Source organism: Cyrtonyx montezumae, unplaced genomic scaffold (genome assembly GCF_038088225.1).
Source record: "Cyrtonyx montezumae isolate F1298 unplaced genomic scaffold, pur_monq_1.0 scaffold_7, whole genome shotgun sequence".
Lineage (NCBI taxonomy): Eukaryota > Metazoa > Chordata > Aves > Galliformes > Odontophoridae > Cyrtonyx > Cyrtonyx montezumae.
Genome location: NW_027072078.1, coordinates 15,362,005 through 15,387,863, shown reverse-complemented (window position 1 = coordinate 15,387,863; position 25,859 = coordinate 15,362,005). Strand labels below are relative to the sequence as shown.

Below are 25,859 nucleotides of genomic sequence, written 5' to 3'. Positions count from 1 at the left end.
GAAAGAGAGCCAAGAGACCAGTTGCAGAGATGGTTTGCAGGGAAAATAAGAAGCAGACAAACCATTCACGCTCTTCTTTTCATTTGATAGTAAACATGATTGCCAAAAGAGTAAATGCAGCAGCAATAAAATTACAGTATGAATTTTAGGTAGCAATGGCGAAGGGTTATCCGATGGGTGGTACATGGCACCTCCCATACAGAAAGGTTCATACTCTGCACTGAAACCAAGGATGGTATTAGGGAACAACATAGAGGAGTGAGGAGAATTTTGGATTGTAGCGTGACTCCAAGAATAGGAAGAACAATCTGCCCATATGCTCATCTTATTTTCAGTCGTAGAATTGTTTGAGAATGGGAATCTAATGTTAAACTGCTAATCTCCATTAACGACTGAATCCAGCACTTCTACTCTTTTCTCTTTTCCTTTTTCCTAATACATCCTGGCTTTATCATTCAAAATTACAGCTTAAATTCCACACTGCAAAAGGACGTGCTTCCCTACATGTTTGATTAGAGCATATGTATAAGTGGACTTCTAATTTAATAGGGAATAAACATCAGGAAATGCACACATGAGAAAGGAGAAAAAGCAATATAAAAAATGCAAAGCATATTCCGTAGGTCAGCATGATGGGCTGATGAAAATGTACTTCTAAAAATAGAGTACAGTTTTGGAAATTTGCCATAGGTGATACATGAACTGGTAATTTAAAGAAGCTTTACACATTTCTAACTTGTGCTATTCTTTCTGCTATTAGTTCCTTCTAGAGTAAATACTTATGGTGTATGTTACACAACACTTCCATCTCCACCATCTAGAACTGAATTTCAGACATGAAAGTCATCATGTACTTAAGATTACATTAAAATAAGTATTCAATAATGTACATGTTCAGATAATGTTTAAGTAAAATGTATTGAAAGAACAGAAGACCAGAAGTTGGGTGAAATTAGATGTGTTAAAAGTGTGTGTATCTAATTATCCATCACACTGCTTACTTATAAAGTCAGGCAAGCAAAATTCAAGTGTTTGGATAGAGAATTTTCCTAACTTCTTTGGTAACATGAAACTTCCCTACTGAATATCCAAACTTAATGTCAAATTGGGCATGAAAGGAAATGCAATTCCATTTTTCCAGCTTTCTCTTGAGTTTCAGAGGAATTCTAAGGCTGTTAGAGTAAATTTAACAGTAGATGGCACTAACTTACCATACTTTTAAGAAAACAAAATGTACACCCTTCTGTATTCCCTTCATCTTTTCACAGGTTCTCTTCACTAGCTGCCAAGTTCTTTTTTCCTAGCCTCATTATTCAACTGTATTTTCTAGTCAGATCAGTACTTGTCCTGAATAAAGGAGTGGTGGTGGCAGAAGCGAGCCTAGCAACTCCATGGCACAAATCTCACATAGTCTCAATACATCTTTTCAAAACAGCATAATAGAAAGCAGAAAAATCTCATCTCTTTGCAACCAACACAAACAAACTCCACTAGTCTTCCACTGAAGAGGCGTTTAGACGCAACACACTTTTAATGGACACTTAATCAAGTTGTAACCAATATAAAGATCAGGAGTGAGCAACTCCAGCCTGAGACTCCTTCTATCATGTTGGTCAACTTACTTCAATGTAGTTCAAGTTCAGCTGAGAGTAGAATCAGTATCTCAGATGGTTATTCTCATTCTAGAAACTGATGTTCACAGTTTCCATTATTCACTCTGTCACCCTTGGTAAATGTAACAATGCTTAAGGGAGACAATAGGACTAGTACTGTTCTTTGCTTCCATTTTGTTTCTCAACTGACAAAGTAGTAAATAAAAACACGCAATTTTCAGTACCAAAGCTGAGAAGCAAACTTTGGTGGATGGGAACCTCCTCCTAGAAAGCACTGAATAGCTTTTAGAATCTGTTTCGTGTGCTACAAGGGAGGTCTCAAACACAGTAGTGTAAAAAAAGTTCAGTAGCAGAAAGCCACAGAAATGAAATTACTGGCGATATTCCAAACTCCCACTTATGTATACTCTTGTATCATAGCAATTCAGGTCACAAAAAGCTACCCAATGGCCTTCAGGTAGGGATCCAACTTGGACATATCACTAAGTGAATGTCTTAGGAAAGGGAGAGAACATCTTTCCTAAGTATCTGACAAAGTTCCTGAGCAAATGTGCATAGTCACATAAGCATCCAGCTGAACAAAAGCTTCCCTTCAGACATGAGAGCTCTGGTCAGTACCGTTGTAAATTCCAGGACTGAGAACAAAGGAACTTGAACAGGGAAAAACATGGGAGCCTGAAGATCGACTAAACATCAGTATACCTACACAGCAAAGTTAGTATGAAATTGTTTTCTCCTTCTGTCAGCTTCTAGCTATAATATAGAAAAAATATGCCAAAAAAGAAGTAAAAAAATGATGCAAGAAAATAAAATTAATTTCACAATTTCACTAGGAGAGTTTTATTATTTAATCACCTTAATCTCACTTCAGTTACAAGAGGAATGAACTGCAATTCTGAAACATCAGCCAGTAATAAAAGATGCACCAGAAATAGTGCAGGAAATACTGAATTTAGAGCTTATTCCAGGCCCAAGTGTACTCATATTCTCCTATCAGAAAGGCTTTAAAAATTTAACACAGCATAAGGGACTGAGCAGATCCAGTTCTGAAAATGAGAAGTTTATCAGAATTTGACTAACAGTCACAATAAAATGCCAAACACAGTATACCTTCTTCCCTCCCCATGTCTGTTCTGCCACAACAGTCAGTGCAAGGTCAACCGCAACATGGAAGACTTACCTGAAGCTGATTAAATGGAGAACAGTCTGTAGAAGAATCCTCAGCAAAGCCACTGCTATCTGAGTGTTGACTAGCAGTCCGTAAAAGCTGATCTGCTTAAAACAAAGTTAAATTCAACTACAGTTCATTTACAGATCACCACCCTTTAAGTCATTCACATTCAATACATACTTTCCTTTTACATCAAAGTAACATTAAGTAGATAACCCTGCTCCTTTTCAAATTCATGTTTGAACTATTCATAAAAACAACCTGTTGGTTTCAATCACACTGAGAGTAAAACCTTTCCTCATGGAAAGCTCTGCTTGTGAAACTTTAAACAGCACTGGCAGAGGAACCTTTTTTCATACTTTTCTCTCCTGTACTGTGGAAAAAACACACTCATTGATGTCACTATGGCAGTTTTTCTTCCACCAAAACTGAATCACTGGTTAACTCACATACATTCATTGGAACAGCTGCTTTTGTATTTACATGTACAGATCTGCTATCCCTCCTGATCAGAGTGATTAAGGGGCTCACTGCCAACCCACACCATCTCATGTATCCTGAGGAAGAGAACGAGATGAGCAGAGAGCAATGCACAGGCCTGAGAACTGCTAGAGACTGTCCCTCCCTGGTTTAGTGGTCAAATACAAAATATCTCTAACACGTTGATGGCAATCAGCCAAAACACATTCCCAGCACTCATTTTGTACACTGAAGATCCTCCTGCTTGCTCCTTTCTACTTACAGTAGAGAAGTGTTTAAACAGACTAAAAGACTCCCAAATCCTTGAAGCTACCCAGGAGCGATGCCCTCTGGTGCAGGCACTGTCCCACAGAGTGCCTTGGCCAGGAGATCTTAGTAGGAACCACAGTACTGTGCCACATGGCATATGTTCTCCACTAGACATAGGTGGCATTTCTCAAGTTCAGGGTTTACCTCATACCACCATGATCATCTTCCTCAGGAGATGGCAATCCATCTCACCTCCAATCTTCAGAAAACCTGTAAGAGTTTGGCTATAGGAGCCCTTGGCCTCCAGACCTCACCACCTTCACATCCCTTCATAGAAGCTCACTGTTCTACTCTCTGTAGCTGAAAAGAAGATTTTGCCCCACATTCCTTCCACCACTCAACTATCATCATATAATTAAGCCCAGTTCACAGCTCAACACATTGGAATGCACTGTGAAAACTGTTTTGAAGCTGTTGGATGATCAGAACTAATTTTTAATATGAAAAAAATATTAATTTTGAAGAATATTTTATCAGTGCAGAAACAGAAGTCTACGTAGGCACAGAAACTGGTGAACAACAGGTCAGGGAAACTGCCCTTTCAACTTCTTCATCACTGTTTTCATACAGCTTTTAGGGAGTGCCTTTCAAATTGTGCTGCTACTCTGTTATCATTGTAGCCACAGTATCCTGCAATGATAAACAAATTTTTACCACAAGGCAGCCATCTCCACCCAGCTCCTAGTAAAGACAATAGGAATTACTTCACTTGAACTGGCCTGGCTCTTAGTAAGCACTCAATACAATGCACAAGTGTATATACTGGCATCTGGTTTCACATACATGAAATCTATTATTACTCAATAAAAATATTGACTTGCCTTTCTATTTCTTTCTTAGTCATACATCTATAAATACGTACACTCACATATGTACATAAACACATGTAGCTAAGAAGGAAAAATTTACGGAGATGTACATATATCTAATAATTCTTATTCTCCCAGGGAAGAGTGTACTAAAGTCAAAATCAGTACTTAATATCATTCTCCCCAGGGCTTGCAACTTGTGCGCATGCTTTGACAACCTTACCTGAAAGATAGTGCCATGAAAATGGCCAGTCCAGACTACAGGCACTCATACCTGCCCCATCATCATTATCCATGGTAATAAATTAGCACTTCATCAACAGATTCAAACTGCCTTGGTGCCATCTATTGATACATTCCTTTAATGTATCCTGCAATTCCTGTAATTTTGACACCTGCAATTTTCTGTCTCAGAAGCCATCCCTTCCTGTTATACAGGTGCTATTATTTTTTTTTTAACAGTTTAAAATAATCAGAGAAGACAGTTGTTTGTATGAGTAGCCTTCCTCTACCATATCTTAGCCTCTTGCAAATTCTTAGAATTCTCCATGATACCACTACCATGTAAAAAGTAAAAACTTTTAACAAATAGGAATCTCTACTACTTCAGAAGTTAAATTATAAGGTTTGGCTCCACAAAAATTGGAAATACCAACTATTAATTTGAGATACACTGATAAATACTGGTATCCATCCTTCTTGTCAACTCTTGACCCAGAAGTACGATCTGCTCCATATCACTTGGATGTCTCTCAGACTCAAGCACGAGGGGAAAAGATTAACATTTAGTTTATAATTTTTAAATTAAAAAACTTACAATAAGATTTTGATTAAAATGCCCCTCCCGAGCAGCACAGAATCTTAAGACAAAGAAGTGGTTAATCAGCCAATGTTCCCCTCTCCTCACCCTGAATGCAAAAAACTGGAGAAAAGTGTGGGAAAATGAACCATCCATGATGAAAAAAATAAAAGGAAGAATCAAACTCATGCTGCAGTTAAACAGAGCACGAGATGAAAATGCCCCTTGGATGACTGTTTTAAGTTGCATAAAACATCAAAATATTTTTAGGCACTGAATGCAAGCCAGAGCAATGTGGGTACTCAAAAATACAGCAAATACACTGACAAAGTTCTAAGCAGAGGCAGATGATGAAGAAGAGGTCTGTTGTTTACAAAACATGAAAACATAGATTAATTTATATTTTCTGTATGTTATAAAATAATTCTCAGCTACCTATAGACCAACAATTTCATAGATCCAAACAGTCTTATCAAATACTCCTTTGTTCTGCATCTCTCTGCTGCTGATAGAGGAGGAAAAATGCATGGAAACCGTCTGTGAAGCTCTTCAGCATCTACGTTTCTTGTAACTACAGTATTGGTAATGCCCAAATACATTCTGATTTTCATGCAATTATTAATAAACTGACTCTCCCAACATAGCTATCAAGTATTCTATTCCAGGATTGAAGACTTGCTACTCTTTTTTCCTTGTATTGATCACACATTGCACCCCAGCACCATCAAAACCAGAAACTCTTCAAAGTCTCCAGGGATTTCTTAGCTTCTGGATACACAAACATGGATTCCTTCAGATAGTAAATCTGTTCCAAATGTTTTCTTCTCACTCCCCCATCTACAGTCTACCTCTGGAACTACAAAATCCAAAAGGCATAAATACAATAATATGCGAAGGAAAGGAAGTGCCAATGGTCCTCTTTTTATACTTTTAAGGACTACACTTTCAAAAGTAGTTACTGATTTTCACTATATGTGTCAGAATCTTTAAATGAAATAGGTCTGTTAATCCATAATTTGTTGCTGATGGCAGCAGCTGAACACTCACAAATCACAAAGCTGAGAATATTTAGTTCTGTACATATTTAGTTAGAATACAAATTTCTTCCTATATTTGTCTTGTCAGGAAGAAATTTGTTTTCTAACTAACAAGCCTTCCTTCCAGGTAACTTTGCAAGAGGTGAGTGAGGGTTCTCTCCCAGGCTCCCCCACTGCCCTTAAATGCTGGACATTTAACAGCAGCACTGTGTATTTACAGTGCAAAGCATGAGAAGCTGTGTTCCTAAAAAAAGCCCCAAAACAATCTGTGAGCAAAAAGAATATATATATGCATTTGAATTCTGAAACAACAAAGAATGGAATGCCAGTTTGGGGCATAATAAATAAACTACTCCAGTTCAGCACCATCCAGAACACATAACATAAAAAGTATATCAATATGATTCAGAATTTTTTGCACCTCTGTGACGTATTTAATAAAGACACTACTACAGCAAAGCAACCATTTAGAAACCACTGTGAAACAACAAGCCTACAAATTACAGCCAGAACTACCTTGACATGACAAACATGCTCTAATGGAGAGCCTAAGCCACAGTAGCCACAGTGGTGTTCAAGCATGTGGTAATACACTCCAAAAGGTGTATTACCACATGCTTGAAGGAGGTATTACCACCTCAATCTATGATTCTATGAATTTTTTTCTTTTTTTTCCCCCTCCCCTTTCTTAGTTCAGATGCTTCATATCCTAGTACATACACACTTAAAATGCCTTCCAAAGTGTTACAAACACCAAAGAGAGCACCCACAGCCCTTTGTGTAGAAGTAAAATTACACACTGCAAGGTTTGTAACATTCTGTACTGACCAACAATAAACTAACAATGTTTATCAACATAGAAGTACCTCTAAAGGGAAAAAGGTACAAAGTTATTTTGACAGAGGAAATATTTATCTGGAACAAACATTTGTTAGGGATGCTTACTTACAGTAGAACCAATAGCACTGGAAGTGGTAAGTCTGCATGAGAATCGCCTGCTGAAATCTGATGTAAATGAAAACCTGCATTCCAGTTTCTTGCTGACCCCGTCTCTAGTGACTGCTAGCAAGAGCACAACCTCACATTCAGGCACAACAGCCACCATTTTCAGAGTGACCACTGACACTGGATTACTTGAAATTTGAGCATCTGCTCTCTGAGAAAACAGAAATCTATGCTATTCACATGAACAACCTGAAAAAAATAACTACCTTCATGTTTCAGATAAGTTCTCCACCACACACATTCCTTCTACAACAACATCATACACTTTTCACATCTTCCAAGTGAAAAAAAAAAAAAATGGTGCCAAACTGATTTTAGCAAACATGCATGCTTACCATCAACAATGACATTCTTGTGAGGTATGTTATCTGAGAACTATAGGCAATACCAGCATGAGGAAAAACTCTCACAGCTAATCATTGCCAAGCACATTAGAAACAGATGGGATATACTAGCTGGGAGATAGAAGCCAGCACATCCTGCTCCTGACACACTAGAAACCCCAAAGCTAGAGCTGCTCAGTACATTTCAGCAGGCATAAATGGGTTCAACTAATGTTTTTTTCTTGCATGGAGGAAGAAGAGGGTAAGATATATAGAGGGAATCAAAAAATATAAAATTAACATTTTAGAAGAAGGAAAAATACGTATTTTTATCCTCCTTGACTGCAGCTCTTAGTTCCATTAGTCACCCTTCTCGGAAAAACTGTTTCTATAACTGCCAAGGTCAAGGAAATAAGAGACTTAATCTGTAAAGAGTGCATCTCTGTCATTTTACCTGCACTAATCTGTTACCTGATGGCTTTAACTACAGGCAAACAATTGCCTGAAAGCATGTAATCATTAACTTAAAAATACAGCACCAAGGGGGAAATGCTGGGAACAGTTAAAAATGCAGTTTCTGGTGACCCTTCTTTCCAGCCTGTATTCATGACAGAGGGTGGTCAAGTGCTGGAATGGGCTGCCCAGGGAGGTGGTGAAGTCACCCAAGAAATATTTAGACACTAAACTAAGGGACATGGTTTAGAGGGAAATATATGTGACAAATGAACAGTTGGACTGGATGGCCTAGGAGGTCTTTTACAACCTTGTTGACTCTATGATAACAGAAGATCATTGTGGTGTGGAATGCTGTGCTGTACAAAACACTGCTGAATTTGTAGCACAACATACCCCTAGTAGCCAGTCATCGACCTTCAGCAAAAAGCCCACAGCATGCTCAACCATAATAATGCAATTCAGCTGACAGTTCACAAGATTCAGTTCATCTGTGAAAAGGCAAATGAGATAATCTCTGTGCCTTAAGAAAATTCTCTGTCCCTCTCTCCAGCATCTTACATTGAAAGTTTCACCAAGACATTGCACCAAAGCTAGGTGTCTTGGTAAACACAACAAGCTCTAGTTCTTTAATTAGACATACATATTAGAGAGAAGATTTTACTTTGCAACTTTGGGTAAGGGCCAGTAACAATCAAAATTAAACATCAGCTTTTTCCCTCTTCCAAAACAATAAAATATAAATAACAATTAGAGATGAAAGCACATGTGAGCCACAACATCCAGTGAACCTTTTGTCACACAAACAAATACAATTTCCATGTGCATACTAGTCTTTCTCTGCAGGCAGATAGATCAGTAGCACACTGGCAATAGCTAGACATATCATGGAATTTAGGTTTAAAACAAATAATTTCAGTTTAAATTGCAGGATTTGCTAGGGAAAAAATCCCATACAATCTGAATAAATGTTTCTGTTTCTCTGAGCTATCATCAACGGCACAAAAGTGCAAACATGCAGTGAGGTTACAGTGCTGTCATCTTGCCTGTAATCTGGTTGCCACTTTGCAGTAATGTTCTGTGATTTAACTGAAAAGATAGCACAGTTTTGTTTTTTTTTTTTCCTTTGAAAGAGAATTTTTAGTTTTAAATACATGAATCAACATTTCAGTTGGGAAAGGAATCTCAGCAGACTGATGTCTCCTGGAAGTTGAAGTCTACTCACCTTTCCTTGACTTGGTCACTGCCAGTTGGTGAGAAGCTGGAATGTGCGGTAGATCCCCCTCTGTACTCTGGATCTATAGAGAAGAGGAGAGAAATACTGTTGTCAGGCCAACTGGATTATGTTCCTGTGCTATTCCAAGCTTCACCACATTACTGCTTGTGGAAATACATCTTGTGTATTCCATTACAAAACAGAAAGATAATATGCAAAGTCATGCAGATTTCAACCGGGAAACTTAAAACTACATGAAAATCAATCCCATTACTTAATCACTTTGTGAAACAGCATTATTAAGAAAGCAGCTCTTTGACAGCCATTCAAATGATGAAAGGAATATGCTTAACATTTCAACAGGAAGGACTTTGTTTAACTCAAAAGCTATCATACGTTTTCTGTTGTCGGTACAACAGAAAAAATCCTCATGGTTCACACGCAAGTTTACATGCACAAAACTCCCAATCCAACTACTCCCTAACCCCCTCTCCCCCCCAATCTATTTTCAAAATTAACAAAGAGTGACATTATCATTTCCAGTTCTGATAAAATTAAAAATGCAAACTTAGCATACTAATGGTTTGAAGCACAAATAAGTATCTGGCTAAAGGAGAAACTCTATTTATATCAATATCATGTGTACAGAAGACACAAGTGCATTTTCTCAATGACAGGGATCTTGAGAAGTACTTGGCCTGAACTTTTCACTGTTAATAAGTGAACAGCATAAGTCTTATTTAAACAGAAAAAGAACAACATAAAAAAAAACTAAAAAGCTTCTATTCCTTTATGAGATGAAGGCTGTGTAATGAAAGAGCTAAACGATTATTTCGACAAAAGCAGTGGAGTATAGGAGTTCATCATTTAAGTTCAGGAAAAATATGTACTTTTTTAATTAAAAAAACCCCACACAAATACCACACATACACACGTAAAACCAACCAAACAAAAACCAAAAAGATACAACACCAATAGTAGGAACAGTAAGTAATCTAACAAGCTCTTTTGATCAGACTAGCCTTCCAGGAAAGACATCTTGATTTTCTTAAAGCTTCTAGCTTCTGATGGCTAAATTTGCCACCTCCAACCCACCAAGTGTCATCTCATCTAAAATACCTTCCACCTCCTGTCCTTGGCTGACAGACAGCACCCCAACAAGTGTGCAAAGCACTTGTCCTGCCCCGTCCTTCAGCCAGTATCGACACTGGTAAGCAACCTTCATGCTCTAATTGGTCATCTCAGGAGAGGGAGTCTAGGGGAAATCCTGCCCTGACTCACTCCACACCAGCTATCTTCCCAGCAACAGACTTCCTAGTGGCACGCAAACCTCCAGTGCATTCATAAGCATGCAAAGAGCTTCCTTGATATATCTGTCATCTTTCTTACGTATATCAAGCTGAGAAAACTTTGGAAGGAGTTATTTTCTATTGCTAATTCAGTTCATTAGTTGTTACTTAAGAGACACACAAAAATAAAATCAAGCTGCCAGGCATTGTTCTAGAGCTTTTTTTTAATAAAACTGAATCCCTCCATCAGTTGATATGTATATCCTAGACTGTATAAACAAAAATTCACCACAACTCCATCTCACATCATGTGTCATCATGCCAAAATAGCTGTGTTTATGGACTGGCATCATTGCAAAGTGTGTCAACCAAAACTTTGCAAATGCATTACATTTGGCTTATGCAGAATTTGGTAAGCGTTCTTCATTTCATAATCCTTTATAGCCCAACTTATTCAGAAAAAAAAAAATATGCCCTTTTGTTTGCTTTTATAAGCTGTTACAACTTTGCCTAAGGATGACAAAATATAGATTTCTCCTCTAGTATATGCAAAACCAGTCCAGCTATAAAGAACACGCAAAATGCACTGCCACTCAGATCCCCTCCCATTGTGCCAGCACAAGTATCTATGCAGCTACACAACAAGACGTCAAGAAAATAATCTAGCTGAAAACTACCCCAGGAAAAATAAATCAAGATACACTGCACTTCTTCCTCTCAATTAGATCAGTTCTTTGTTCTTGTTCAGTAAATGGCTGCACAACAGGTAGGTTGAAAACAAATGGCAGGAACTAGAAGATGCTGGATTATTTCTTTACCCTCAATGAGCACCTTCAGCCATAGCATCAGTTGATCTAGAAGAGACTCAAAAGCCTGCAGTGCACAACACTAGACAATATATTCTAAATTATCAGTCTGTTATTCCTGTAAAACTCTGCAAGTTTCCTATTGCCTGCTTTCTTCACTTATTTAAAATAAATAACAGTGCTTCATCTACATTTCTACTTCATATACATAAAAGTATTAGCTTTTGGATTGTTAACAGCCATGTTAAGAAGTGCCCACAAAACCATTCACTAATTTAAGTGAGATGTTGCAATCCAACCAGTGAGCCTACACAAAAATAAAATTAAGACACAGAAGCATTTTCAGATTCGTAAGCTGCACATTTACTAGTGTAGTCAACAACCCACTTCTAGAAACCTGAGAATTAGAATCTCTTTGGGACAATGAAAAGAATGAGAAAATTCATGCTGACTCTCAGAAACAACATTATCATTATCAACAACACTTCAATAAAAGGAGCAATTAGAGCAACCTAAAAAACAAAAAGCAACAACTGTCCTACCATTCAAAGAATGTAAAGAATTCCTGGAAAAAACACTATCAACTACAACGGAGAAAATATTCCTCTGCTGGCAGTTAGCAAGCTATGTAAACTGCACACAAAAACAGTCATATTTCCACCTACCTCCTCCATCTCAAAGGAGTCCTTCTGCTGAAGCATTAGATTCATTACAGAGGGGTTGGCAAGGCGTGTGCAGGGTTCTCTCCACACTGATGCCACAGGTGGCCTTTGTGCTGGGGCATCACTTTCAGACAGACTGCTGTTGGCTGTGTTGGAACTGCTGCTGAGGCTAGAAGGGTCCAAAAGACCAGACTCTTCACATTGTATGTCCTGGGGGCTTACCAGCCTGCTGTTTTGTACATCAGCCCCAGCCACAATATTCTCATGCTTATCATCAGTTTCAGCAGGCACATTCACAAGTCTGTGAATGTCTGTATCATTTGTCTGACTATTGGCTATCTCCTCCTTTACAGTAGCCAAAAAAGAGGGAGAGTCCTTTTTTTTGGAGAATTTTGGCAACTTAGAGTCATTTTTAGCATCATTTTCCTCACTTTCTGTCTCAGCTGGACCCTTCCCTTTTTCAACAGGTGAAGGTGTTGAACAACCACTACTATCAGTCTGCTGTGCACTGCACAGATTAAGCTTAGACAAGGTCTTCATTAAACGACTGGCTGTATTGCTGCGATTCAAGGGAGGAGGGCTGGATGCCTCTTTGCTGGAAGACACTGAATTCATACTACCAATTTTCTGCAGAGGAGTCCCAGAGACTTGAGAATACAAAGAGGAAAAAGCATTGGCCACAGTAGTAAGCACTTCAATCTGGCGAAAACGACCTGCACAAGAACAAAATATGAGATAGAGTTTAAGAGAACCTTGGTTGTCATCACAGCTCAGAACTGTTGATCCATCTCTACATAGTTGTTCAAATTGTCAGTGATAGCTCTTTTCCTCATATTTGAAGAGGGAGCTCTCATTATAACCTGTACATGTCCATCTCATCAAATCTCTCTCTACTGATATCAAGCACAGAGATGAATGCTATCTGAATTCTGTAACCTGAAAGGAATACCACACAGTACATAAAAATGGGGAAAAAAAAAAAAAAACTTTGCAAAACTCTTTAGTAAATGCACAACAGCACAGAAATCCTTCACAAAGTAAAAATGAAATAAAGACATGCAACTGCAAGTTAATTTCCAAAGTACCATCAGGAAAAGGTGTGCTTGTAGTTGGAAAGAGCAGTTCCAGTAAAATAGGACATTTCAGCTATGCCCTCGTTTCAGAAATGCTTATTCCTGACCTAACAAAGACCCTGTACAAGTCAATAGCAATAGTGGCAAAGACTTCAACAACTACAGAAGTAGGTCACTGCCAACAGCTTTCACAACTCCCACTCAATTCTAAAGAACACATGAAAAGGAGAGATATTGCTATTCATTTCCATGCTCTAAAGATATAATAGAAGACAATAGAATACACATCTTACAGGATACCTTTAATTTCTCTTCTTCATTACAGATCATCTTCTCTAATCCCAAGGTGTACAAAAGCAATCATCTCTTGCCATATTAAAAAACCACACGTGAGTCTCATTACAGACGCTGAATGGAATTTGGCCTTTAGATGGTACAAGTTTTTTTTTTTGGTTTTTTTTTTTTTGCCAGAACACTAGATATGATACTTTTCATTTGAGATCGTTTAAATTGCTAAAAATCTTAAAAATAAACTTTGTATCAAATACATACTTGTCAAAGCAAAATTTGGATTTTCCACTTCCATGCGCTGCATTTGAGCATTCAAAAACACTTTGATATCTATCCCTCTGGCAAATGATGATGAATTAAAAAATCTTGCTGGAATTTTTGAAGCAATATCTGGTTCATCTCTTCCGAATCCAAGGTTATAGAGCACTTCTTCAGGATCTTCCTCATAAAGCTCCAGTAATTCAGAAACACTAGACAAACGACAAGATGTTTACTACGAATCTCCTTTTAGGACACAGTGCCTTCTGTCCAACTTCAGTTCAGTCCACTAGCCAGCTTTGTCTATTGAACTTTTGACTCTTACAGCTCAGTCTACTTAAGGAAATAATTCCGGAGATATCTGCATCTCAAGTTTTGGTTCATGCCACCGGAGACACGAGCCCAGACACAGCTCAGATCCAATTCTGTTATTTATTTATAAAGATGTTGCACTGCAAAGCTCCAACCTTAAAATGTTATTAAGATTTCAGACATTTCTAAGGCTTAGGCTCATCCATGTTTACTGCAAACCACAATTGAAAACAAATAACAGTTTTTCAAGCAACCAAATGAAAATTCCCTTCTCAGCTACTAAATGCAACAATGCATATAAATCAAGCCAAGTCCATTTAACTGAGGAACAGAAGTACTAAGTTTTGCCAGCAAAACAGAGCCAAATTCCACAGAACTGTGCCACGACCTTCAAAGCATAGCACTATTTTACCTTGAAACAGTTGCACTGCTTTTTCCAGAGCCCGTAGAGTTCATACTTCTCCCCTTCTGGTGAAACTGAAGCCTTTTCTCCTTCGCCAGCATACCATTGCTGTCAACAAAGCAGAGACCACTACAATTAAACAGCTTCTGTTCAGGATTTGATCCTCTGTCTCAGAGTAGAGCCATGTCTCCAATGCTGCTGATTTTCTGCTACCCCATTCAGCATTATTTTGTTTATATTAACCACGTCACCTACTGAAAGTGACAGAAGTGACCCCTGAGACATCTCAGTAAAAATGTACACAGACTGAAGATTTTAAGGTGAATGAAAAATGAGAAAATAAATCCCCAATGCCCCCAGGTGACCCTCCCTCCACAATCCCACTCTTGCACCAGGAGGAAGTCCAGCATCAGGTAGGCCACCCTGACCTCTCCTTCCTGCCAATTGCTAACTCCAGCAGGACCATCTGATCACATCATGTCCCTGCCTCACCCCTGCTGCACCTAGCAGGTGGTTAGGGAAACTGAAGAGGCTGCAAGTTGGAGGAAACAGAATGAGATATATTCAAGAGGGACTGCAGACCCATTTCTTTCCTACATCTGGAAAGAACACTAGCTAGCTTCTCCATACTCACTGGTACCTCATGCACAGACAAATCTGTACTTACATCTGGGGAGTAAGCCATCTTCCAGATGTGAATTTTATCTTGCAAATCCTAGTATTCACACAGTGGGAACAACTACTAAGAAAGATAAGATGACAGAGGATTCACCTAAGAGTGGCTCAGGAGGAGCAACAAGGGTGCTGCCCACACAGGCCATGGAGTTCCAGCCAACCTTCAGCTTTTAACTACAGCACATTTCATTCAGAAGCTATGCTTAGGAAGCAGAAGCCTCTCCTATCTTTTTTCCCTATTCCCAAAGATATCTGCTGCAAAATGTAAAGCCAGTCTCGCCTTGTAGTTTCTGAAATAGTCAGACCAGCAAGACAAAGAAGGTAAATCATATTGTAGTTACTTGTAGTTCCTCGCTTCTCTGCTTTTCACCCATCATCTCAAAAATCTACCTCAGATCTGCTGGAAGAATTAAAATCTACATTTTTTTCTGCAATTCACATTAACTGTTCCCGAGCTATCCAGATCTTCTCTTTCCCTCCTTCATAGATACCCATGTCCAGAACAGCTCTAGTTCTGAAGTAGCGTACATGGCTTTCACTGTACCCTCTCCCTCAAACATAAATATTTCTCCAAAGTAAACAGGAAAAAAAAAGATGTTTACCACGTTTCCATTTGGGTATCACTCCGCAGATGATTAGCTGTAGGGAAACAAGATGATGTTATGCACAAACCTTTTGACAACTACACTTCCCACAACCAACATGAAAAGGCAGCCAATAAGCACTTCTATGAATACTCTCTTTCGATATAAATACAATTGTCAAGTGTTCCTAGCTAACAACTAACATAAAGACAGTCCAGTTTACTCAGGCTTTGTCTAAAACAGAGAAAGTAAATACTCCATGCAATATCGTAATGAATCATATAAACTTGAAATTTCACTTCCAGTAAGTTAGTAATTGTTGTATAAACAGATAATTTATTGCTTCACAATCAAAGACATAATAACCACCTGAAGGGTTTGTCATAATGGAAAGGAGAAGGAGAAAGTAAAGATGAGGTCACATGAAGATTGCTCAGCTACAAAGAGAAGAGCAGCTGGTGCCCGTGACCAGGTAACTGATACTGTGTACATGAGCCTCTAAACCAGCACAGCTAGCTCTGTACAAAGGGCCATGCCCTAGTTCTCTGAACCATGCAATTCATAAACAGAAGCTGCATCAAGCCTGTGGAACTGATAGGACCCATCACCAGGCAAGGAGTCAAGTGGACTCAAGGGAGGCCAGCCACAGAAGCCATGCACCTGGTCACCTGTGTCCTGCCAGCAATTTGGCCCTTTCTGAAGCTGCGGAAGTCAGCTCCACATGCAAGCATCTGAGGCAGCATTATTCTTCCAGAATATCAACTCCCTGCCAAAGCATGGAGTTGAGTCCCAACCTTAAATTATGGGTTCCCCTAAAGAGGCATCTCAACATCAACAAATTGCTGCAGGAGCCAGGCAAGGAAAACATATGTTATAGCAAGCCTTGGAATCAACTACAAAACGAGCTAAGGTGCGTCAAACAATGCCAGGAAAACCTTGCATGTTCATTTGCTATATTTTCAGAGAAAATGTCAGCAACAAGGAAGGAAACATAGGGACCTTATAAACTTCAGAGACATCACAAAGGAACTTAAATGTATACGAAATGCAGAAGCTGCATCTTTTTTTTTTTAATATATTTGCATACAGTATGAAAGTAAGCCCATCTACATGAATTAATCATTGACTAGTTCCAGCTGCTAAACCTTGGGATCTAACAGCTAAGTAGGGCACTGAGGTTACGGAATCCTGTCCAGTGCCCTCTGTACCATTCTCACAGGGCTCTGGCTTGTCTCTGGGGCCAGGCAGCCAGAGATGCACAAGAGGCATTCATAACAGCAAAAGAGGTTGTCTGTACAGTGAGACACACAGCACTGTTCCAAGCAGTTCTGTCACCTGTTGTTATTTAATGGGAAGTAAAGCCCTGCAGAAGCACTCATGTCCTTACAAGTGGAAATAAACCAACAATTCTAGCCCTGAGAACTTGGTCACCTGAACAGGAGGAAAATGACCATCTGCCAGAATTGTGCTAGAGGCTCCCCAAGAACAGAAATCCTTAAGAATGATGAGAGAGAAAGAAAATTAAACAAAAAGTGATACAATTTTCTAAAATGCATTCTTAGTCATGTGCTCAGAATTGGGATGACAAAAAAAAAAAAAAACACTTCCCCTATGAAATCTTCATACCGCAGAGAAGGTAATAAGTGAAAAAGACTGATGAAAAATAAAAAGATTCTACTTCTTTAGTTGCAGTAAGTGAATAATGAACTGCTTCTCCATGATTATCAGATTAAGGTCATTATCAGATCAACTGTTTTCTCAGAAGGCTCAAGTCCTTAAAAATTAGAGATATCTCTTCAAGCCCTGTCACAGTACTTCAAAATCACAGGCAATACAGCAGTGCACAAAAGGGCTTTCTACTATGCAAATTATGATGCTCAGAAAAATGTAGTTTAAAAAAACACTGAAAACTGAAGGGTATTTTAGAATTTATTTATAGCTGATAATAGATACGCTCTTACAGCTTCTATCCTGCAGATATGACTGGGAGCTAGTTTGAGAGACTGTTTCATGCTATTTTATTTATGGATGCTCTGATTAAAAGCTCTTCCTTGGTTTGTGGACTCATCTGCCTCAGTACAGAGTGCACTAGCGAAAACAAATGTGTCCAGCACTAACAGCCACATCTCCTTCCCTTTAAAAAAGGGAAGAGAAAGAAAAGGAAAGGAAGCAGCTAGTGACAGAAGAGTACATAACACGGCTGATTCAAAGCACTTACTCAGCTTTAGTAATTTTCATTTTTAAAAGCTCTTGCTCTTAATGGGTTTGCCTCTTGGCTGACAGAATTCCATTCCTCCTTTCAAAACCCTGCACTTGCCACTCCCAAGGCTTTCAGTGGAAATGGGGCATGCACAACTGCCGAAAGTAACCCATGGACAAGACAAACAAGTAGGGGAAAGCACTTCCACACAGCACTAGTTCGTGCTCAGGGCTGTGCTGCAACTGTGGGCATTAGAATGTGAGGGCAGAAGAGAACGCAGAGTTGACTCTGGCCTTCAGGTTAGACTAGCACATTTAGCAAAGGCAATATCCTAATAAAAAAAAAAACAAATGCAAACCTTCTTGCATTTTCCTACATGCTCCATAATGTTTTTTTGGCCAGCTTTACCAACTGCCTTTGACCAGAAGGGAAATGCTGTCTTTCAAAATAAAAATCAGATGACTGAACAAAATTCTTTTTTCAATAGAAAAAGTCATAATCCTGCCACACCCACCTTCAGCTCCCAGGGATAAGTCATCTTCAAAACTTCCTCCATTTCTCACCAGCATGCCTGAAAGCATACAGTTAGCAGTTCAACAATTACCATGGTGTAGTGTTTTCTTTCAGCAGCTTAACTAAAGATACTAGCAAGACAGTTCAATTGATACAACAGGATATAACTAGACCATATCTACAATCTCTGCATTACTCATACACTAAAAATGCACTAAGAAATTAGAAGTCACATTTAAGAACTTTTTTTTTTTTTTGAAAGAGAACAACTCCAGCACTGCTTTATTTTTGTGTTCAGAAGCATTCCCAAGTCAGATTGCAAGCAAACTAATTGTGAGTGCAAACCTAGAGGCACTACCCACTGTATCTGATCCTTCTCCTGATGGATTAGCCTGCAGACATCTTACCAGGGGAATTCTGAGTCCGGCTCAGTCATTCTCTCTCTTTCTATCCCAGATTAAGAGTTCAAGCAAAGACTTTAGACAAAGTCAGTAACTCCTCTGCACTGTCACTACCTGCAAATTCTCACTGTACTTTGAACTTTAGTATTCAGACCTACTCAGATAGTAAAATTTTCAGGTGTGGCAACCTGAGTTTAGACACAGAGGCTACCTAACACTTGCCAGCTTAGAGAGAAAAATTAACAAATTTTCCCTTTTTTTTTTTTTGTTGTTCTTGTTGTTTGTCCTTTTTTAAAAGACTCACTAAACTCTCCTGAAAGATTTAAAGTTTCATCGGCAGCTGCTTCACAGTGAGAATAACCCAGCAGTGCTGACTAGGCTGTCATACCACTGATAAGTTGCCAAGGTCTCATGTGAACATACACAAAAGCATGCTTCTCAGGAAAAAAAAAAAAAAAAGAAGATCTTAGTAGGTAAAGCCCTTCCTTACCCTTCAACAGTGAGTTGCTCTGCTCATCCAGGGAGGCTCCCAGAGGCGTTCTGAAACCACAGAAGAGATTAATACCAGCTTAAAAACTTGCTGCTTCATGTCCTTCCTTACAGCCTGCAACTAGCTTGTGATAGCAGCAGTTGTCCCTCCCTCCGCCCCCAGAAAACGCAAACATATGAGGACTGGCAATAACTTCCCAAGCAATCCCCAGCCCTCTGAACAAATAGGGAAAAACAACAAAATATGTTGATAACTGTAATGCTGCAACACAAGTTGGTGGCAAATCTTCAGGACCAGCAGCTCTCTCTCAAGGAAAATCATGAGCCTCCAAGAAGAACACCCTAAAACCATGAGTATGGTGTTCTGAATGGAGTGAAAAGAGGTGAAATGTTGTACTTGTTGATCAGAAACAAGATAAAATCTTGACAACTATGTTAGCTGTCATGTCCCGGGTGCTGGTATTTTATAGACTCATTACAGCTATGATTTGGATGACCTCCGCTATCACTATTTCTTGAAAGTATTCCTTCTAGCAGATTTGGCAAATCTCACCATGTCCAGAATCAGCAGCAGAAATCACACAACTAACAGGTCCAATCCTTGCCCATGTTCACATGAGATTTGTTGACACTCTCTGGATATTTCTACACCTTGTACCCGAGACATATCTAACCAGACAGACCTGTCACTGTTAAGTGGCACCATAATGCTCAAAACCCAAAACAAACTCAGAAATATAATACACATAAAGAAAAGCAGACAATTTATATGCCAATATTACATACATTTAACTTGGGATTTTAATTAGACAAACACATAAACCTGATGAAGGAACTTAGAGCAAACAGTGCTCTGATACAGTATTTGTTTTGGTGTCTCAGCCAAATTAAGCAATGAAAGTTTACACCTGCTTTCTCATCATCAGACATCTCACATCTCATCTCACAGGCATCATACTTTACAATTGTTTTTTTCCCCCTCTGAAAATAGTACAGTGTTTCCACACACTACCTGCTGATAGAGAGCAAGCTAATGTTGATATGTAAAGCAAAGTAAAGCCAGGCCACAGCAAGAGTACAGCTCCAGCAGCAGGATCACCCAGGTACACACATATGCTGCAGGTGACAGAACAAGGCTTGTGGGGATAAAATTTCTGTGTACCTTCCACATTTAGGGTCTCGAAGAAGTTAGAGCAGGTTGCCTCGGCCCCTCCAGCTCCAGCCAGCCCAGTGACAGCACCTGTGCCCGCTGCTCACGTGCAGGCTGTGACAGGCACAATTCCCTTCTTACCCCTCCCAGCACCTCCACCTTTTCCATACAGAAACTCACTGGTGGTGAATCTGTCAGCAAAGCTCAGGGCTGCACACACTGGCAGACAGTGGTGAAAGCAAGCACCAAAGTTGGCACTTTCTTTGAGAAATGAAGCCCGTTAGCACTGCAGTGCATCAGCAGCTACAGGAAAAGCAGCTCTGTCAGCAGTCTGTCTGCTTCTCTGCTCATGCTCCACAGCTGCTTTGCATTGCTTTTCTTCGGGAAAAGCACATTTAAGAACCGGGTGTAATACAAGTTTAAACAGAGATAAGCACTGACACCTGAATACTGGAGGACAATGGCAGCAGCAGCTCTGCCTCTTGGTGTATGGCTGTTTTCTAGCAGCAGGGTCCAGAAGCCAGCCCCTGGGGCCTCTCGCTGGGCACCCTGCAAAGGGGACAGTTTGGAGGTCACTCTGCATGCAGAAGTTCCAGAGGAAATGCTGCAGCATCCCCAACACCTTCACACTGAGGGCACAAGGAGGGCTGGGAGCACCATGGGCCCCGGGGAGGCTAGAGCCACGGGGCTGCTTGGGTGATGAGTCCTGCAGTTTTTCATCTGCATTCCCACACAGCTGAGTCACCTCTTTATTATCATATTAGAACAATGACTTATCGCAGCACCAGTGCACGCAAGAGCAGGATGAATGCTGGGGTGCAGGTGAGATGTGCCATGCAGGCTGTGTGCCCCCACAGGCCTGCAGCAGCAGGATCAGGGCTCTGTGAGGTGAATAAATGCCATTTAAACCCCTCTGCTTTGAGCAGCCTGACTCGGGTAGGAGCAGTGTTTATTTTAAACAAAGAAAAAAATATATTCTTATTTCTGAGGCATTTCAAGAACTCATTTCCTGCACATCTCCAGGAGATAGTTCCTAAATACCTCTGACACCTCCTGTGCTACTGGAGGAGTTTAAACACATGGAATTAAAATAGCACACGCCATAACGCTGAGCAAAGTTTCTCCACTTCTATCAGTGTAATACAGACACTTTGTTTCCCTTCTAACTTTTCAGGAGTTAAAACTAAAAACCTTTGTGAGCTTTCCTATCCTTAAAGAAGTCTTGTCAAACCTCCGAGGAGAAAGAAAGTAATGCCTTTTTTAAAAGCATGCACTTCCCAAAACATGAGCAAACCAGAAACTCTGGGTAACGTCTTGCATTTCTGAAGCCTCCATAATTCTCATAGCAGTGTGATACATCCTCGCTTTTTTGGTTTTGTTGTTGTATTGTTGTGCTGTATTCGTTAGTTTGTTTTTAACCAAGACTCCACCAAAGAGCATGGGCTACTAGGAACCCTGTACCCTCTTCTCCAAAGCAGATGTGAAATAGATATGCCAAGCAATAAAAGCCCCAAATCACTAACATGAACATCATGGGACAGCCAGTCATTCTTTTTATCCTGATTAAAACACTGTTGATGCTTCTGGAAACAAACAAAGGAATAAATCTTATAAACAGATCTATTTATTCAGTGGGTAGATTTTTTTTTTTTTTAATTTTTGCTACTGCCAATTCAAAATGAGATTTAAGATGTGCCTATTTTCCAATATACATTTCACAGAAGCTTACATAAAGTCAGACATCTGTATTAATAGTTATATTTCTGTACCAGGGCGAACTTGTAAGAAAGTCATTGCGTGATCGAATAAAACAGAAGACCAGTTTGTGAATGTTGCCCACACCTCATAGCAAAGCTCCAAAGCAAAAGCAGTGTTATTAAACAATAACTATCCGAGATGACAACTGCAAGTTTTTGAATCTGCAGTTGTTTTCAAGCATTCTTTTTTAAACAGCATTTGTAGCACTGTTCTGTTACATTTTAAACTACTCTCTTTTCCTATATACAATGTTATCAAGATACAGCCTGCTCACGGTTTCTATACATTCAGTCACTTTGTAAGAATGCAAGCTGAATAATCATTTCCCTGCACTTAACTAGCTGCCACTCCCCATGTGCGCTATATACATAGAAACTAATCCATTCCCCACTCTTAAAACACAAAAACTGTGTACAATTTCAGGCAACTGGGATGGTACCACCCACAGGTGTGGACAGTATCTGCATGCTGTATAGTCAGAGTGTAACTCCAGCTTTATCAGTTTGGTTTAAGAGATTTAAAAAAAAAAAAAAAAGCTTCATTTTCCTGAGAAAAACAAAAATTTCCTGATATTCTACAATGGTAGAGCTATACTTCAAGAGCCCTCTATGAATGGGCTGCAAAGAGTTTCACAAACAAGCACTAACTAAAGTTTGCACCTCCACATTAGCAAAAGGATGAAGTTGCACTTTATTTCCTTACATGTAAAATATGGAAATAGAGCGCAGAACGAGATTCCCATGTTTTGTGAATCCACTGCCACAGATGCAAACACATTCCACAGAAGTGCCAGTAGCCCCTTTAAACAACAGTTACTGAAGGACGTGAAATAAACAGCAAGCTTTGCATTATTCTTCAAGATCTGTGACCATCAATTAAGGTGTTTGTGCTGACAATTTGCAGTTCTGTGCTATTCCTTAAATTCCACACCAGAATAGAGGGCTGATAGTGCCAGGGAAGGTTCTAGATAAAACCCTGCAGACACGGAGAGAAGTGCTACAGCAGCATTATAAAGCACTTCTCCCTCAGAGACCTCTTCCCCTTCACTGCTCCATTTTTCCCCTCCCCACTCAAGAAAAGGCTTTTAATAAAGCACCAGATATGTAACATCTTTCTCCTACTAAACTTTTAAGGATATATTCTATCAGGTCTAATTGCAGGGAAACTCAGAAAAAATCACTTATTTCGGCATTCTAGGAGAGCAGCCTGTCATGGCTGGCTGTCACGTTTTGGGGATGTGGTATGATTCCAAGTCCAGTGCTGCCAACACCCCTCCCAAGGCAGAGCCTGCAGAGATTATGAAGAAAACTACACTGTGAACACTGTAGCTATAAAGCAGTCCAGACTGAAGTCACAGAAATAAGCTCAGCTCAACTGCTTACTAGATCAAAAGATCATAAAGGCACAGCTAATCTTAGAGGTAAATCTTTGTCTTAAAGCAGTTCCACACACACAAAAAAAAGAAAACTTGATATTTTGTTAACTATGGGAAAGCTAAGTGTTCACTTTCCCTCATCAGGGGGAAGAACATCCTTGCAGGATAGTAGGACAGAATAGAGGAAGAGACAAAAGTCACAACTGGATTTAAAAGCATTTATCTTTTTATGCGACTGAGGCTGAATAGAAAGTAACTCAGTCAGCATGCTCCAAACACCCACGGTTCATTTTGAAGCAGGATCAGTCACAGATCATATATACCCCATCTCAAGTTAAGGAAATTAGTTCATGCAGCAGCAAATTCTGAGGGGCTTAGATAAACTAAGTTAGCCCGCACTGTCATTGCTCCCTAAAGGCCTCTGAGCAAAGAGGCTGCCACTGCATTGGCACTGTTCCTTTCAATTCGCAACAAAACAAAACAAAACAAAACACTAACAGGCAACAGAGGAGGTCTTAATTAACGGAAGCCCCTCTTCGAGAAACAGACCAGCTTCCAAAACAACGCTGACTTCCTACACCCGAGCCGCGTTCTTCCCAGCGAAGAAAGCCTTCAGCCTCGCTACGGGACACACCGACGTGAGCAACGGTGCGCAAAGCCCGCTCCCCTACCGTGCGTGCACTCAGCTCCGCTCCCCGCGCACCCGCAGCCCGCACCATGCCGCTCCGGAGCGCGAGGTCGGGACTCACCTGCAGTCCTTCAGCCATATCGCGATCTTCTCGTTGGGCACGCTGTGGCCTGGGGGCAGAGCAGCAGACAGCCGACCGTCAGTCACCGTCCGGCTGTCGGGGGCGGCCCCGCGGGGTCCCCTGCCCCGCCGCCCCCCGCCCTGACCTGCTTCTGCGGCCAGCGGCAACTTGCCGCCAGCGAGGTGGTCCCGGTCCTCCTCCTCCTCCTCCTCTTCCTCCTCGTCGTCGTCTTCCTCCTCCTCCTCCTCGTCGTCGCCGCGGGCCAGCTCCGCCACCGCCGTCGAGAGATCCTCCGCTTCCGACGCCTGCCAGGAGTCCCGGCTCTTGGCCCAGGCTTTCCTTTTTTGGGTCGCCCCCTGCCACTCCTCCGCCGCCGCGGGCTCCTCCATCGCTCCGGAGGGACTTCACGCCGGGAAGCGGCCGCGGCGCTCTGCCACCCTGCGGGAAAGCGGATCCATGCCGGCACTCAACCACCTCCTCGACTCGTTCCCCAGCTTCCCCCCGGGCGGCCCCGCGGCTCGGCAGCCCCGGTCCCGCCCCACTCGGCTCCCAGCGCCCCGTCCCGCCGTACTCACATAGCGCGCCGCGGGCAGGCGGCGGCGGAGGCTGCGCCCGGCCGGGCTGCGGACGGCGGATCCGACTTCCTCATACCGCTGGGGGAGAAAACGAGGCGGCCACGTGATGGCAGCGGGGCTGGCGGCATCGCCTCCTGCCGGGGCGCGCGGGGCAGCACGGCCCGGGGTGGACGCCTGCAGTCCTCGGGCCGGGGAGCAGCAGGGTGCCGGGACTGTTGTTGCGCGGAGAAGCGAAGCTCTGGAGCGGGAAAGCGCAGGGAGACAGCCCGACTGGGAACATACAGCTTTCTGACTGCGTTGGGGGAGTTTGAAACCAAGAAACCGCTGCTCCAGCAGAAGCAGATGTGCACGGGGGCACCAGCAGTACCAAGTTAAAACTAGAGATGTGCCAGCAGCCATTCACGAACCCCGCACCAGGTACCCCTGCACCCAGAACGGTACTGGGTAGGCAGAGGACCTCCTAGACGTGCAGCTGTCATTGGCAGGCAGGCATGCAGGATACTTGCTGGTTAGAAGTCTATCTTGTGTATAACTAGATTCTTCTTGCTGCGGATAAGGAACTCCAGTATTATTCTCTTATTTTACAGCTTTATAGCCCATATAGCCCAAGCCCTTCAAGGAATTCTTGCTATTTGTTTACCCCCCCACACACAAGATAGATAGATAGATAGATAAAACACAACCTCTCCTCTGCTTATAGGCCGTTTTCCTAAATACACTTCTATTTTCTGTTTGGTCATATTGAAATTAAAACAGTCAAACAGTAGCACAAAGAAAGCTTATTTGTATTTGAATTGTCCCTAAAAGAGTTAATTGCCATATGTATTTTGTGACTGCCCTTTTAAATGCAGATATTTTCTTAGAAAAAGAGCAAACAACACTTAAATCCTTCTTGATGATCCTCAAAGTGATCAGCATTTTCCCTGCACAGCAGACATACACTCACTTGTATCTGGGCCATGTCCTGCGTGCCACCTCCATCCCTGCCGAGGGGAGCTACAAGGCCAGCATGCAGCCCTCCCAGCAGACACAATGTAGCTTTGAGCTCATCTGAGGTCACCACAGGTGCATTTACAGCTTC

General features: G+C 41.0%; 1 protein-coding gene across 3 annotated transcripts in view; it reads right to left on the bottom strand.

Moving 5' to 3' along the window:
* The window catches only part of ITPRID2 (ITPR interacting domain containing 2), a 40,770-nt gene extending 15,916 nt beyond the window's left edge, over positions 1-24,854 (bottom strand). Inside the window, exons 1-11 of one of the 3 annotated variants that reach the window (XM_065750939.1) lie at positions 24,779-24,854; positions 24,349-24,641; positions 24,204-24,252; positions 19,173-19,222; positions 18,283-18,339; positions 15,587-15,623; positions 14,319-14,417; positions 13,598-13,806; positions 11,976-12,685; positions 9,225-9,297; positions 2,794-2,885 (exon numbers count right to left, since the gene is read on the bottom strand). In XM_065750939.1, the coding sequence (XP_065607011.1) occupies positions 2,794-2,885; positions 9,225-9,297; positions 11,976-12,685; positions 13,598-13,806; positions 14,319-14,417; positions 15,587-15,623; positions 18,283-18,339; positions 19,173-19,222; positions 24,204-24,252; positions 24,349-24,592 (1,620 nt within the window). In that variant the 5' untranslated portion in view covers positions 24,593-24,641; positions 24,779-24,854. The other 2 variants (XM_065750938.1, XM_065750940.1) reach the window with 2 other exon arrangements.
* Between the last annotated feature and the right edge of the window lie 1,005 nt (positions 24,855-25,859).